Source organism: Symsagittifera roscoffensis, chromosome 6 (genome assembly GCF_963678635.1).
Source record: "Symsagittifera roscoffensis chromosome 6, txSymRosc1.1, whole genome shotgun sequence".
NCBI classification, from domain to species: domain Eukaryota; kingdom Metazoa; phylum Xenacoelomorpha; order Acoela; family Convolutidae; genus Symsagittifera; species Symsagittifera roscoffensis.
The window spans coordinates 11,291,215-11,306,826 of NC_087067.1; the positions used below are offsets into that span (position 1 = coordinate 11,291,215).

Sequence of the window (15,612 nt, forward strand, 5' to 3'; positions counted from 1 at the left end):
TCGACAAGGCCTGGTGCTGCCAACCACATCTGATGGGGCAGGGACAGCACCATAATCAAAAATCGGATATGACGATGATGATCAAGCCTCGCAACATGAGTTGGTTTGCAATACAATTAAAACATTTCATTACAAGATAACGAAGAGAAAAGAAAATAAGGAAAGGTTTTTTATTCAAAAAAAGTTAAGCTGAAAAATTAACTTAAACAAGTCAAAGAAATGATCTAAAAAATTTCATACTTTGGTCTCGGACGATGTTCATAAAATTCTCGATTAAGTATAGATAATCAATGACCGAGCGGCAACAAAGATGGAAAAACTCGGTTCGAACCTCGTTGAGCCAAAAACGAATCTGTAGACAAGCAAAATATTCAAAATATGAATATTTTTGACGTATAACTTTTATGACCCACTCCTCCTGACACAAGCAAAAGCATTGAAAACAATTTGCCCTAGAAACTGTGCAAAATAGGATGACTAAGACTATCCAACATACGCCGAAATCGTTTATCCGCAACAAAAACTTCATTTGAAAACAAAAACGGAAAACCAGCCGACATAAATTATGTCGAAAAGCACAAATCCGGGAAAAAAATCAATAACTATACTTTTTTACTACCCCGCATGAACTAAAAAGTAGTTCTAATTGAACTTTCAAGAATTTGAGCATGTCGGAATTGAGCATGTCTGCAAAAAGTGTAAGAAAGGTAGTTTACGGGAAAAAGTCTTGTTCGCGATTGCAAGTCACTTGCTCTCGCAAGTTAAATTACCCTAAAATTTAACAAAATCGTATGATTACATACCCTCCGAAAAAAATCATTCAGATCGAAAATAATCAGATCTGAAAGACCAACTATCTTTCTTTTATTTTAAAATTTAGAGCGAGATCAAACAATCAACAAGAAACAGATTAAAATCAAGAAAAAAAGTGCAACGCGAATGAAACACATTCCTGCAAGCTGCAGGAATCAGAACACTGAAAACACAACCAAACAGGTAGAAATAAAAAAAATTCGAACACACTCTTCCTTTTCAATTTTTTGGGCAGAAGAGGTTTCAATCAAAATATTACATGTCGCAACATGCCTTGATGGCACATTTTTCTGTTTCAACTTCTTTTGGAAGAGTGTTCAAGCATTATACGATCTTCATAAAATTCTTAAAAAACTTCATTTTTCAATAAAAAGCAAAAACTTAAAAACATACGTTCAATCATACAGGTGAAGCGAAGCTTCGCACACTTCGCAAAACGACTCAAATGGCAAACTAACCAAATTTCTCTTGAGTTTGTCTTAAATAGAGTTTCTTCTAGGAAAAACATATCAATTGACCATTAAAAAAACCATACGACCACAAAACAGACAATACCTGAGCAGACACACGTTGAGCCGAACAAATCATTCAGAAAAAACTTGGAAAATCTAAAAAAAAATTGTTCTCTCCAAAAAACATTAAATAACAAACCTTCTTTTAGTAATCAAAGGCCTCAAAACAAGGCTGCTAAGCCAAGAACATAGCAAATAGACGATTAGAAAATAAAAAAGAATCAATGAACGCAAGTAAACAGAAAAAAATTAGACTTGAATTTTAAAACTTGTTTTGTTCTTTGGCTGAAAAACTTGATAATTAAATTCCAAATTCGAATCTAGAAGTCGATCAACTTTTTATTGACCTTTACACTTTCGCTGATCGATAGTGGAGTTTGCCTTCCTTTTATTAAAGGAAATGAACTGAACTCGAAACGAAATCAAAAATCAAACCGCAAAAAAAATTGAGCCTGAACAAATTTTAAAACTTTTCCTGAAAAAAACATCATCGCGACTTATATAAGAGTCTGAACTATGTTCATCGACTCTTAAAAAATGCATATCTCAAAACGTTTGATCGTGAAAATTTAACGCAGACAGTTTTCTGATAAAAAGCGTTGCAAATTTCTTAACACAAAAGCGAAGCTGCCCTTCAAAAAAAACTAGCGAGAACACTACAAAAAGCAGCTCTATAAAGCGCAATAAGGAAAAGTCGAAATAAGCCTCAAATTAGTTAAAACTCAGCTACGACTCGATTTGATCTGTGACCTAGAGATTAATAGTCTCACACTCTAACCATTCAGCCACAGACGCTTAATTAATCACAAATACTAGTCACAAATAAAGCACAGAACAGATGTCATGAACTTTGCTACAGATCGTGATTATTGCAAGAGTGCCACCAAATAAGTGAACACTTTTAAGGTACACTTTTTTTTGCGAGCTAGGCTAGAAAAAAAGAAGGTTCGTACTAATACACTAACGCTCGCAAGCTGACTAGTGTAATGAAACTGGAATTAGGAACTTGAAAAGACGGGCGAAGCTGAAAGAAAAAATGAAGCTAAAAAAAATCTGCGTTGTTGGATTCCAAACCGTTACTTCGAGATTGAGAGTCAAACTTCATAGGATCTGCTCCAGATATAAAAATACAAGGCTGTACAGCAACAGTAAACCAGATAATATGCTGTCGCTGCTACAGTGTCATCAAATGTTTGACGATGTTCATATTCCAAGATTTAGTTATCGTTCAGCCCTCTACTAATAGCATTAGGGTAGGCGATGTAGTTGGCTTATTAAAAATGCAAAATCAGCCGACAGAAAACAACAAAAGCGAAAAACGAAAAAAAGTAACTGAGAAATTGCACTTAAAAACTATTACAGTATATATTGGGGAAAACACTATCAAGGAACCCAACGTATTTTTTATGGAGCATTAAGCGAACAAAAGGATGCACGTGTACTGCATGCAATTGAGACGTCACATGTTGAAATAATCGGCGAATAAAGTTAATAACGGGAGAAAAGTCAAGTATCCGGCTGCAACACGTTTGCCATCGCAAGTGGAAACATAGTCAATAAATCACACCCCTTAAATCCGTTTAAAATTTAATTAAAATGAAACTATAGTGTTGTTTTTGGGATTCCTGATTTGTGGGGTGAACATATCTGAACCCAATGCTCCCTCTCCAACTTCTGCACGCAACAAAAACGTGAGTTAATAGTTTGGCTTTTTATTTCAAGCTTCAGGCGTTTTTTTTTCAAAATCCCAGAACTCTCATTTAACCGAACTCGATCGCCAATTTCAAGTAAGAAAATTACAGATTATTTTATGACCAAGAATTTGGCAACACTATTTCGGGCTAAACTCTATAAATAATATACATTGGGTACCATTATTTACACAGCAGCTTTCGAAAGATACTAATGAAAAACAAAAAGCAACATACAGACGAAAAAAAAAACGTCGACGAACTGAAGGAAACATCTACAAATTTTATATTGCATCGCGTTACCTTTCAGCTCTTGACGCTTCAAACGACCCATTTAAGTGACAATTCACTTCGTTCATTGAATTTTATTAATTGGGCAACAACACCATATCAGCTTAGCAAAAAAACCAGGAATCTTGTTTTTAAACTTGTTTGTTCAGAGCAACAAAACGTAGATTATATCGTTGAAAAAAGTTCAAATGGGAATCGAACCTGATTGCTTTCTGTTCTTTTCACAGTCAGTAAATCACTGGATCCACTCTGCGAGTTCGTGTTTCGACTGTCTCGTCTCGAACCTCCTGTATGTTTCCTCTTTCGCTTCTCATTGGCCAAATAACTGCCAAACTGATGGGCTATGTTTAACGTCATGAGCTGACGTCTCCAGCACACTTTTGTAATCTGGCAGCTCAGAGAAAACGTTTGATCTGTATGACTCGCAAGCGGCAATTCTTCCAAGTGTTTTTTGAATCTTTCAAGTAAAGACTCGTTCAAATAGTGTAAAATTCCTTCAATGGCTGAAATAACTTCACGACTTTTGTGCTTGTCATTTACAGCGCCCCATAAAACATCAATGTCGTTCAAGGTCAACAATTGTCCACTAGCCATAAATTGAAAGATCAAGTGACATTGCCGAACCAACTCTACATGAGTGTTCGCGCCGAACAAGACGGAGACCATTTTTTGAGATTTGAGCCATTTTTTGAAAACTGCTTTCGAGTTATTCGGATTAGAATTGCTCTGAGTACTAGATGGAGAAGGTGAAATGTTGCCACCGGAATTGTTTCTTCCAGAAGAGCTTGCTTTGCTTCGTTCGCATACCGAGACTTGTTGCGTTATGAAGGCCAATCCCGACAAACGCATTGTAAGGGTAGAACACTTGACGTACTTGAGAGCAAGATCTAAAAGTGACAAATATATTTTTTATGAAGCGTTACATTCGAGCAACTTCATTCGAAGCACTATACTTTTCAAGAAAAACGATACTTGTGAAATTGCTGTTAAACTGATGACCCAAAACTCTCATTCTTCATCGTATTTTACACTCTTTTAACCATTCCAGCCTCCATTTGAGCCAGATATATTCAATTTTAAACGATATTTATTTTTATCCTTAAAAATGCCTGTAGAATCTTTCAGAGTGCTATTCTTACTCCTTTATCTACTCATATACAAGCTTCAACTTAATTTCTGATGAAATTGAGATAATACAGTTTTTCGAAATTCATAATCCATTTTACTATTTCTGTTTAAGTAACTTTTCTGTCTTACCCAGAGTCTGTGTGTCAATTGAGTCCGGCGCAATCTCTTGAATCTTTTCCCAGCAGAATTCCACCGATTGTCTCCCCTTGGGGACCCTCAGCTCCTCCTCGCTCAATTGCTGCATGTATTGCACCAGAGATGACCTCAATTGACCTCTCTGGACCACACTGACCAGCTTCAGCTCGTCGCTAGTCTAATAAGTTGGTCATGATTAAGCCAAAATAAGACAAATTGGGTAAGACATTTTGAAACTCAGGACCATATCATTTTTTAATGACCGACAGTTTTAAGATAAAACACATAAGAGAAAATGGGGTTCTTTTCCTCAAGGGGGCGCATTAAAAAAAATAGTTCAAAAAAATTGGCAGGTGGTGGGGAAAAGAGGTAAAAAAGCAAATTTTTACGCTGTAAATCCAAAAAGTAAAAATCAATCTAATCTCCACGCTAAAAGTATTTCATTTTTTCCCGCCATTTCCAATTTCCTAATTAAAGAGCGTAATTTTCTTCCATTTAACGAAAATAATTTCCATTGAGCGTTTAAAAATCAGATGTTAGACAACATTTCTGTTCAAGTTCGTTCTAATTATCCAGCCACGAGACAAAGTTTTTTTTAATCAACGAGCAACAAAACGAACTCGTTCTTCATGTTTTTGTCTTTTCATCTGAAACTTAATTGACAGGTCTTGCCCGAGCCAAAATTTGAGCAATATTGATTTGAAAAAGCAAATTAGCCAGTATATCATATCTAGTTTAAGAAGTGTTCTTGCTGTCAAAGCATTATAGAAAACAATGTGCGGAGTTGGAATTTTTGGACTTAATTTAGTTCATTGGGGAACTGATTAGTTCTACGTACTGTTATCCCCCCCCCCCCGACGGGTGACCGATAACAGAATTGAAAGAGTTACAAAATCCAGCGTCGAAAAACTGTCATATCTGTTTTGCGACATATACATTCTATGTTCTTGTGAGCTGATACCAGAAAGTGGCACAACACTTACACACAATATAACCGCTATCGAGAATCTTGAGGATAGATTGGAGCAGTAATTTTATCGAAATATTTTCAGGAAAATTCTTCTTTTGCCGTATTTCGATCATCAATGCATAATTATTCATAAATTTTGACCCTTTTCGACGAAGGAACTAAAAAAATCTTATCTGGCGTTAAACGGCGGCATAAAGAGTAAGTCAAGCTCATCAGCTTCGCAAGGACTACTTTGAGCCCAAAAATTCCAACTCCTGACATTGTTTGCGAGAATGTTTCCACTGCAGGAACACCTCTATAACTACATATGATATACTGGCTAATTTGAGCCTTCAAAACAATATTTCCCAAAACCTTCTAAATAGAAACACCTACCATTTTGCAAAATTTCAATCCTTTATTTTATATAGTTGCAGAGAAAATGAGAAATACGTAGAGAAAAAATTCGTTCATTTGCTCGTTGAAATGAGAAATTTGCAACTTCTATGTTCCGTGACTGTACTTAGAAATAAAATCAAGTCTATTGAACTTTTTAAGCCTATTAGTTGATAGATTAGCATCGGTGGTTCATTTGAGATCAGCAAACGTAAAAACAAGTTTGTCGGAGATTATTAGCCTATGCAACCACTGCACTAGCAAAGCCACTGAACACACGGTGGCTATGTGATTTTTAAACAAAATTTAGAATCCGTAACTTTGTTTAAAAAAAAAACTTTTTCCAAAAGACATGGAGCTGGACACGCTACGCAACTTTCCGTCACCGATTACCGCAAAGCGTGATCATTAACAATCCATATCTCCGTACTGGCAATCACGCAATACGTATTAGCCTGACTGCATTCCAGTCATAAAAAAATTACATTGGATATAACTTTATGCTAGTGCACTAGACCATCGTCGGTTACAACCTGGTTCAAAACCTGGATCAGTTTTCAGCAGTCGAACCACCTAATTCAATCGTACCACCTATTTTTACATTGCGCGCCAAGTTAAACGATCAAGAGAAAGCAAATACCAGCCGTGTTCAGACAATTAAGACATCTGTTTCCGCCATTTTCAAAAAAGAACAATTCGGTCAAAATAACCTAGACATTTCAAACAGACATTTCAGACAAAACATACATTAGAGCACCAAAATGATAAAGTTACGTGCGTCTGAACTAAATTGATTTGGATCTTTTGGATTTCTGAGGCTCTTGGGTTTTTGAACAAGGACAATATGGGGCACCATCGATATGTTTACGCCCTTCAACAAGACCAGACAAAAATTTCAGCAAATATACAGCTGTCAAAAACGATATCAGTTAAAGTGCTGACTACCCCTACCACTACTGACCATACAGTTACTGACCATGCTTCAGGCAGGAAAGGGTTCAACCACTTATCAGGTTAATGGGTAGTTTGGTTTGAAAAAATAACTTAAGCTGCTTAAACAGATATGTTAATTGATAAAAAAAATTCAACCAAAGAGACGTTTTAAATCATTTTAACATTTAATTTGCTTTTAACAGGCCTAATCCTTGTTGATTAATCCCCATTAAGAACAAGTTATACTAATTGCCACAGCAAAAAATTGTGCACGTTCATTTCAGTTCCATTCAAAACTTTAAAAAAAACGTTGATCTATAATGGACTTTGAGACTACAACACGCAAAAACGCATCTCTGCCTAGTTGGCCTGAGGTATCGGGAAAAACATTGAAAAATGGCCTCATTAAAGGACAGTAGACGCTTAAAAACTGCAAATCAATCGGTTATTTGAATGAAGATAAAGAGTTTATTATTGAAGTTAGCGTTGTCATCTGCCAAAACAATCCAAACAACATTAAAAAAAAACTGCTAGCTAAGTGAAAAAAGCTGCCTTAACAGAAAACGTTACCCGTCCCCGTCAAAATTTATTCAGCGCTCAAGTTGAGCTTAATGTTTACGCTACAATCACGGTCCTGCTTTGCTCGACTTGGCCCAAAAATTTTCACTGACTTTGAAGTCGTTGTCCGCAATGCTATTAAAACGGTGCAATTTTTAACTGAAATTCAATTAATTCAACTTCGCCTCAAAAAGAAAAAAATCATTTGCCTGGCATTTGTTCCAACAGAATATGTGTCCGAATTCGGAGAAACACAATGAAAAGATTTGTCGGAGCCATTTCAGCAAATATGCGATAACTTCGAGATAAAAACATTAATCCAGTAAGAGGTGCATCCAAGAATGGAGATAAAAATTACTTTGTTCCATTGGAATGTTCATTTAAGGTCATCATGAAATGTCTTTGGCTGAAACGTCACTAGTATTGGCCGAAAATTCTCATTTTGAAATTCTCATCTTTGTTCGAAATGTCGTGGAACTAAGTGACGGAAGAAACTATAAATTAGCTAGTGTTTGTTCGGCCATATTTTAGGTACCTCAAGGAAAGCTCACAAAATTTCAAATGTGGTATCATATTAAATACCTATTTGTCGTGATTCATTTTTTCAAAAAAGCAAAAACGTCTCAAGGCCGGGAAAACTGGTCAAAAGATTTTTGAACTAAATTGGACAAAAATTGAAAAACTGATCTCCCTTTTACAATTTTACCGGAACTCAAACGCTACTTCTGCTATTATTACCCCTCACTCGAGCAATTTTTCATCTGATTCAGTCACTCTTTGGTTTTAATCGAGTTCACGCAAAATTATCTGGATGATTATTAAGCTGCAGCTTATCTCCAGTAAAAAAACAAAGCCAACAGACAGTTGGAAAAGAGTCATGAACAACGCAAGGAAAAAGAATAACAGACTTGGCTTTTGAAAAAAAAACTTCAATTTTTGAATTTCAACTCAAAATATATATGGCCTTATAGCCCTTGCAATTTCAAGAAGAATTTAGAATTGATACTTTTTTGATAAAATTAGTCCAATTTGAGAAACTTGATCAGAAGATTTTAAAAAAATTCTGTGGTGAAATCTGAAAATAAATTCCATTTTCGAAACTAGAAGTCGATCACGTTTTTCGTGACCATTAAACTTTTGCCGTTCGATAGTGTAGTTTGCCTTCCTTTTAACAAAGGAATGAACTGAACAGAAAAAAAATCTAAGTCAAAAAGGTAAAAAATCAAATTTGAGCCTGAACAATATTTAAAACTTTTTACTGAAAAAAAAAATTTTAGTTTCCCGTATAATTTGCTGACCTTTGAGAACTCCTGGGCGACACATCTGAGTACTGAAGAGAGCAACTTGACACACGGCTGCACAAACGAGAGCGGCAGAAGAAGGGGAGAGGCAGACTTGAACAACTCCGCTAGTGACGTCATGAAATGTTGCTTCACCACCAGGTTCTTCAGCACACGACTCAGCTGTAAATGAAAAATGATTTCGTGGGACCGACCGCCTTCATTTTCCCCTTAGCGCAAAGAGGGGGGGGGGAGGAGTTTGACTATGTTTTATATGTTTTCAACCCATTTTCTCAGCAGGAATTTCGCTCTTCATACCATACTTGGTGCCATAGGGGGAAATGGGAAAGAACGAGAAATTCAAATTAGAGAGAAAAGGATATTTTGAGTCGCACGACACAGTTTGTCATATTTGAGTCTAATTTTCTTGAATGAGACTTACTTCAACCGTTCAAATGGAGGACGTTTCCTCTGGATCAGAGAATCGAAAGGACAGCCATTTAAAGGGGAAAAGCTGAAAAGGTTTTTTATGAGTTTCGACGAAAACTAGTCACTACTCAGGTCCAAAATGCTTACACGTTTTTTTTATTATTTGTCCGTCGCAAATCTCAAAATATGAAACGAGAATGAACTGACGACTCTTGCTAGTCGCAAGAGGAAATAATCGAGCTTAACTCAAATTAAATGCTGAAACATAGCATCTAGAAGTTTTTAGTACAGCGGGCGACGTTCATAATGTTTTAGACCGAATAAGTAATAACGGCGTATACTTACAATGGCATGAGATTTGTTGAAGTAGTGACTACTGCTGATGTGATGATGCCCCCCTGAACCTCCCCCACTGCCCCCCGCTGAACCTGAAGGAGAGGCGGAGGAGGAGGGGTTGGAGAGGGAAAAGTCGGAACTGAAGATGACCTCTACTGCACTCACGAGTTCATCTAGTTCCCCACTAACCAACGGAGAGGCTAGGAAAAACAAAACATTGAACATAGCTGACAGGAAAGCTAGAGAAAGGTCAATGAACTTACAAAAAAGAATTCAAGCCAACATTTCTTCAAAATATGATCTTGTGATATAATTTCCAAGTTAGCCATTAAGTTTTAACATAGCACTATGGATCTAAAAAATCGAAGTGAGTCCAATCTACCCAAAGTTTTTCTACCCTTGGAAATAGCGCGCGTTTTTTAATAAAAACGCGCGCTATTTTCATCAGCTATGCGTAGGAAAAATGGATTAAATCATTTATCTACATGGTCTTATCTGAGCCGAATTCGTCAATTGACTCTCGACGACATTAGTATTCGCAATATTTCCTCCAGCTGAAGTACCCGCAACAAGAACGCCATCTGACATCGCAGAAGAATCACTAGAATTCTGCACTTTTGGTTGATCGTCTAAAGAGTGCACTATAGCGCGTAGCTTGTCCAATTCCTCAACCAGTGATTTCGTAGTCAGCATGAACAAAACCTAGCAACACGAAACATCACAGAACACACAAGAAAAGCTGCACCTCATTCAGAGGTTTCTAACATCTCATATAAGAGACAGGCATGTGCCTAGAAATTTAACTAAGGCATTCCATGGTCTTATTCTGTAAAATATTACAATGAGATTTTGACAACGTTTTTCAGGCCGACCAAATTGATTTTGCGGCACATCTGAAATCTACAGATGCTACTCAGACAAAACTGTGAGCAAAAATAGATTCATAATTTTTTATACTAGACCATTTTAATATCTATTATTAATAACAATTTTTTTTAAAAAAAACGTACCTCGACCAGCGAATGATGAGCTGACCTACGCACCACACACGCACACTTTCTTGCACGCCACGAGTTCAAGTATTTCACCACTAAGTGCAGATGTTCACTACTCGCAGACTCGAACTCCACTTCGACCGAATTGTCATCATTCGGGCTTGAGGAGTCATTCGGATTAGCCGAGTTGTTGGCAGCCGAGAGAGCAGTGATGCAATGGGAGAGAAGATTACAGTTAGCCACATCACAGCAACTCATTCTCGACTCAAATGTCCTTCTAGAAAGTTCTAGAAAATTTCAGCGTGAAAAGATATCTTGAAACAAAATCCTTTTGCTACATACTTTGCTTTAGTAAATCATCGTCTTATACCATATCAATCTAAAATCAATCAGATTAGTACTTGGAATTTTTCATGTTTACTTTACTCGCAAAGCAAATGCCGAAAGTTTAAGTTGACCTAATTTCCCTTGTTTTGATTACGACCCCTGGTTGATCGCATACTATCACAATATTAGTTTACGCAGAGACAAGGAACCTTTAGCAAGTGCTAATAAATCAGCCGAAAATGAGTATATGAACTAACCGAAAAAAAAACTTCATTTGTGTAGAGCTAAAAAAGGAGGGCAGTTGGGCAGAAAATTTTTTAATTTTTAAACGCAGAAGTTTTTTTTCAACAAAACCTTTGATTTACTTTTAATCCCAATAAACGCTGCGCAGGTTCCAACAAGTAAAAGCAAAGCATATGATCATACAAAGATCTAAGATTTGCTCGAGGATTTTTAAGTTGTTCTGGGTACGATTGGGAGGATTTTGATCAAGCGTTTTTTTCAGCGGGCGTGACCCTATGAAAGGTGACATGAATTAAGGGTTGGTTTGCTGAAAATGGCTGTACAATAGCACCTCTCTTTCCCTCCCCCAAATGTACCCCTACTTGACACCGTTCATTTCAAATTTTCCAATAATTCGAAACCCTCTGTCAATTTCTCCATGTCTCTTCAATCATTACCTAATTTTTTTTCCGAGATAATGACTTGGTTTTTTACAGCTCCAGTGCAGTATGCAACTACAAATTATATACACCAATTCAGCAATTCAATACACTTTTGATGCTTGAGTTTATAACTCTCCAAAAAAGGAGCTTTTACTTTTGTAAAACATAGGCAAAGCAGAGCTTCGCATCACTTGCGAGACAACGCAAGCGTAACATTGCAAGCTAACAAACAGAAAATGAGACGAAAACAAAAAATCGAAAATTGAAAACATAATTTGGACTAAATGAAAGCCAGGGTTATACACAAAGAGAAATATACAAAGTCAGTGTTAGTACATTGTTAAATTAGAGGAGTAGATATTTAGCAGTAGCAACTACAAAAAAAATTAACCATAGCAAAAAAAAGCCCTGAGGCAACTTAGTTGTCATAAAATGAGCAGACAAACAAAAAACCGACCATGCAATTTCTCTAAAACCGACCATACAAAATACCGACCCAATTTCAAGTAAAACCCGACATTGGGGTGCAAAAACACCCACGTTACCTCCAGACCGAGTAAAATGAGACTGGAAGTTGCTAAGGTTCAATAAAACAGCAAATTCAATTTTTACAGATGTTCCAATCTTGGGAAAAACATGTTTGAAATTTTTGAGATTTAGTATGATTTCGAGCGAGTTAAGCCATCTAGAACCGCTTGTTACAAAGAAATCTACTTAGTTTTGTTCAATTACTTAATTTTGTTCAATTATGTTCAATTTAGCGCTTAATTGGTAAAAAAAAACTGAATTTATAGTGCAGAAAATAAAAAAAAATTTAATTTTTTTTTTAAATTTTCTTTGTTTTTTTGTTTGTTATTCATTTTCTGAAGACAAATGTTGTAGGTCCTGCCTAATTCACTAATTTTCTACGCGATCGTATGTTTCTCAATTAAAAACAACCCTTAACTTGAAGAAACGTATAAAAAAAATCCCTTTTTTATATGGTCAGAACATTCGTGCCACTTTCACGGCAACCGGTTTTCCTTGTTTAGTTTTGTCTTCGTGTAAAGTTTCAGTCTGATTCATTAATCTACCCAATAACTTTTATGCCTTTCTTATTGGCATTGAAAGCTAGTTTTCTCATGCGATCGGCATGCTTATTCGTCCCGTACAACAAAATATCAAGGAAAGTGAAGCGTGGGCGTCTTCGAAAGCAGAAATTAGCATCATTATGACCTGTGCATCAATGCAGTAGACCGTACCACCATAAGGTCCTCGCCCCTAAGACCTTTGCGTTCGGGTGAACTTTTTTCACGCTAAATCAGGTTCTTAACTTAAAACGGGATCCAGTTCTGCCATTTAAAGTCCATGTGGCGCCAATCAACAATTAGGCGTAGTCAATTTACGAAGGTAAAGATAATGTAATCTTTTTCATTTGTTAATCAAGCTTGCATACTGTCATAATAGTCATTGCAGCTTCAGCTTACGCCAATAAGCAGAACAAAATATAAAAAATTGCCAATAGGCAGTTGGATACATGCTATTGAAATCAAAGAAACCGAACAACAAACACTTGTATTCGAGTGTATTTTTCCACGCAAAATCATGTAGAGCAAAAAATAATCATCTGAATAGATCGAGCGATATACCATATTGAAGAATTTTCAGTCGTGATTTGAACAACATTAAAACATGATTTCAAATTGATTTTTTTTAACTTTGATTAAAATCGTCCCATAAAGAAGTAATTAAGCCGGTACACGCTTTGCAGAAAACTGCTGATACTTGCTATATGCATCATCTGACACCAATGCGCACGCAACAGATTCAGTTAGTGGAAATTAAGCAAAACATTGAATTTTTGAAACAAATTTCGCGAGTGCTAATTAGCGGACTTAAAACATTTGCAATAACTAGTTTTCTATGCAAATAACTTAATTCTCTATACCTTAAGCGTATTTTTGATAATAAGGCTAGTTGCTAATCGTGAAAAACAACATTCAGAAACAATACAGATTCGCATAAATTGATTAACCTATGATTTTAAAAAAAAAACATGAGAAAGACTGTTTTTCTCAGTTGAAAATGTCTAATTTCCTTTCTCGGAACATCGCATATCTAAATTCTATTGAGGGTAGATCAATCAAAACAAAATTTGGCTGGTCCAACAAATTAAAATAAGGTTGCAATTCCTCCAAACATTGAAGGATAAAATTTCACATTTTTTCTTTGCAGCTTTTCAAAATTTTTTTTTCAAATTATACCCCTCCTCACATTCTAAAGTGCTACCAAAAAATGGTCCATAGCAAAACAGAGGATTAGAAAAAGGCAAAGCCGAGCTTTGCGCCACTTGCGATACACTACAAGAAAGCTACAAAGTCGAAAAAACCGATAAAAATTGAAAATCTCAAAACTAGATTTATCAGAAGGAATAAGGCTAGTTTTAAAAAAATACACGCCGGGACATTAGAATGGGAAACTAGCATCGATCGAAATTTTTCCAAGCGATACCACAGCCGAAAATACCTGAGCAAGAACATTTCAGGCATCAACGCAACACAAACATATCAAGAAAAACTAACCGGCAGAAAATGGGACAGAAACCGAAAAATATCAAAACAAGAAAAAAAACTGATCTATCAAAATTTTCATAACTTTGTCTTAATTTCGTTTTGAAAAAACATATATTTTGAAGGAAAACATGCCAGGTAAAACAATTGAATGTTCGAAAAGCATCGAATCAACAATTACGATGCGGTAACAAAGCAGACAATTCAATTCTTACGCAAGAAAATTGTATTTAAAAATTAGAAAAAAACAACGTTGATCAATGTTGAATTTAGAGTACTTTCGAGCTACCGCTCATCATCAGCATCTTAAAACACAAAAATATTGAGCTTGAAAAAAGCACCAAATCCAGTCAAATGAAGAAAAGAAAAAACAAACAAAAAAACACAATAAATCTATTCTGAGGCGGAAAGTATCCACACATACAGAAACAAGATTCATCATAGCTTGATGGTGAGGGGGACCCCTGCGATACTCTTCCTTGGTATTCAAAGAAGGTTTCAGTTTTTCAATATAAAGAGCGGAAACTCAAAGCCGAAAAACGAGGAAAAAAAAACAAAAACAAAATGGATATACTGACATCGGAGTTTATGAGCAAACAAAACACTAAACTCGGAAAGAAGAAGCATTTAAAAAGCAGACAGATCGAGATTACCACCAAATTCAGACATTCTGTGATCAAAGTAACTTACGGGAAAAAAAGTGTAATAACTGTTGCAACACCCTTTCTTATCGAAAGGGTAAAAAAAGACCGAAAAACTAAATCCCTCTCCCCTCACTCACATACACCGAAAGCTTTTTTCGCTCATCAAACGAGGTAATATTTGATGGCTAAGCCAAATATGGGCCGAAACCTATAAAGCCAGAAAAAAATATCCGGGAAACAATACAGAAAAAGAAGTAGTAGTAGTATAGGCTTTAAGACGATTGTCCAAAGGTTTTCATTCCTTTTTTTCATCTTGCACGAGTTTGATTTTTTTCAGGGTGTTGCAAATTCCACAAGTGCATGACTTGTCCTCGATGCATTTTTCTCGGAAGAACGTTTACGGTCCTGAAAACAAAAATTTACGGGAAAAATGTCTAGAAGCCGGTTGCAACACACTTTCTTAAGTGTAATAACAAAATGCTATTCCTAAACGAGTCCAGCGTTAGCACGACATACAAGTACACCACGATAGTGGCATGCCTTAACTATCCAGTCGGGGCAATAAAACTAGACCAGGGACGAGACAAACCACTCAAAACCGAGATAAACGTACCCAATGTCGTCAAGATTCGAGGCTCCAACAACAACAATGTTCCTTAAAAATCAACAAAAACGGTTCAACCCAGACAGGCAAAAAACAAATCAACGAAAGGGTTTCATAATATACTTCTTTGGAAATTTTGAACAATCTAACTGTTTATACGAATTTTTATTGATTGAGAATTGAAACTTCTGTTAAATTTTAGTGGATAGGCTCAAATTATATTTCAATTAACATCACCAACAATGACGGTGTGCAAATAACATGAACATTGGTTTCGATAAAACCTGCTTTCTATAGACTTGCAAGAACCAACTTCATTAGAATAAGCATACGGTTTAAAGAAAGGAATTCAAATTTTAAATATCAGACTTCATCAA

The 15,612-nt window shown here is 36.0% G+C and overlaps 2 protein-coding genes across 5 annotated transcripts in view; one reads left to right on the top strand and one right to left on the bottom strand.

Annotated features, from left to right (window-relative positions):
• Nucleotides 1-10,822, bottom strand: part of LOC134848535 (ubiquitin carboxyl-terminal hydrolase 34-like) — a 67,899-nt gene extending 57,077 nt beyond the window's left edge. Inside the window, exons 1-6 of the mRNA XM_063866035.1 lie at nt 10,462-10,822; nt 9,937-10,153; nt 9,461-9,651; nt 8,705-8,869; nt 4,565-4,748; nt 3,509-4,194 (exon numbers count right to left, since the gene is read on the bottom strand). Of these exons, the coding sequence (XP_063722105.1) occupies nt 3,509-4,194; nt 4,565-4,748; nt 8,705-8,869; nt 9,461-9,651; nt 9,937-10,153; nt 10,462-10,704 (1,686 nt within the window). The 5' untranslated portion in view covers nt 10,705-10,822. The remainder of the gene's footprint in view (nt 1-3,508; nt 4,195-4,564; nt 4,749-8,704; nt 8,870-9,460; nt 9,652-9,936; nt 10,154-10,461) is intronic.
• Nucleotides 1-15,612, top strand: part of LOC134848536 (cyclin-dependent kinase 1-like) — a 488,218-nt gene that overhangs the window by 394,137 nt on the left and 78,469 nt on the right. The window lies entirely within an intron of this gene.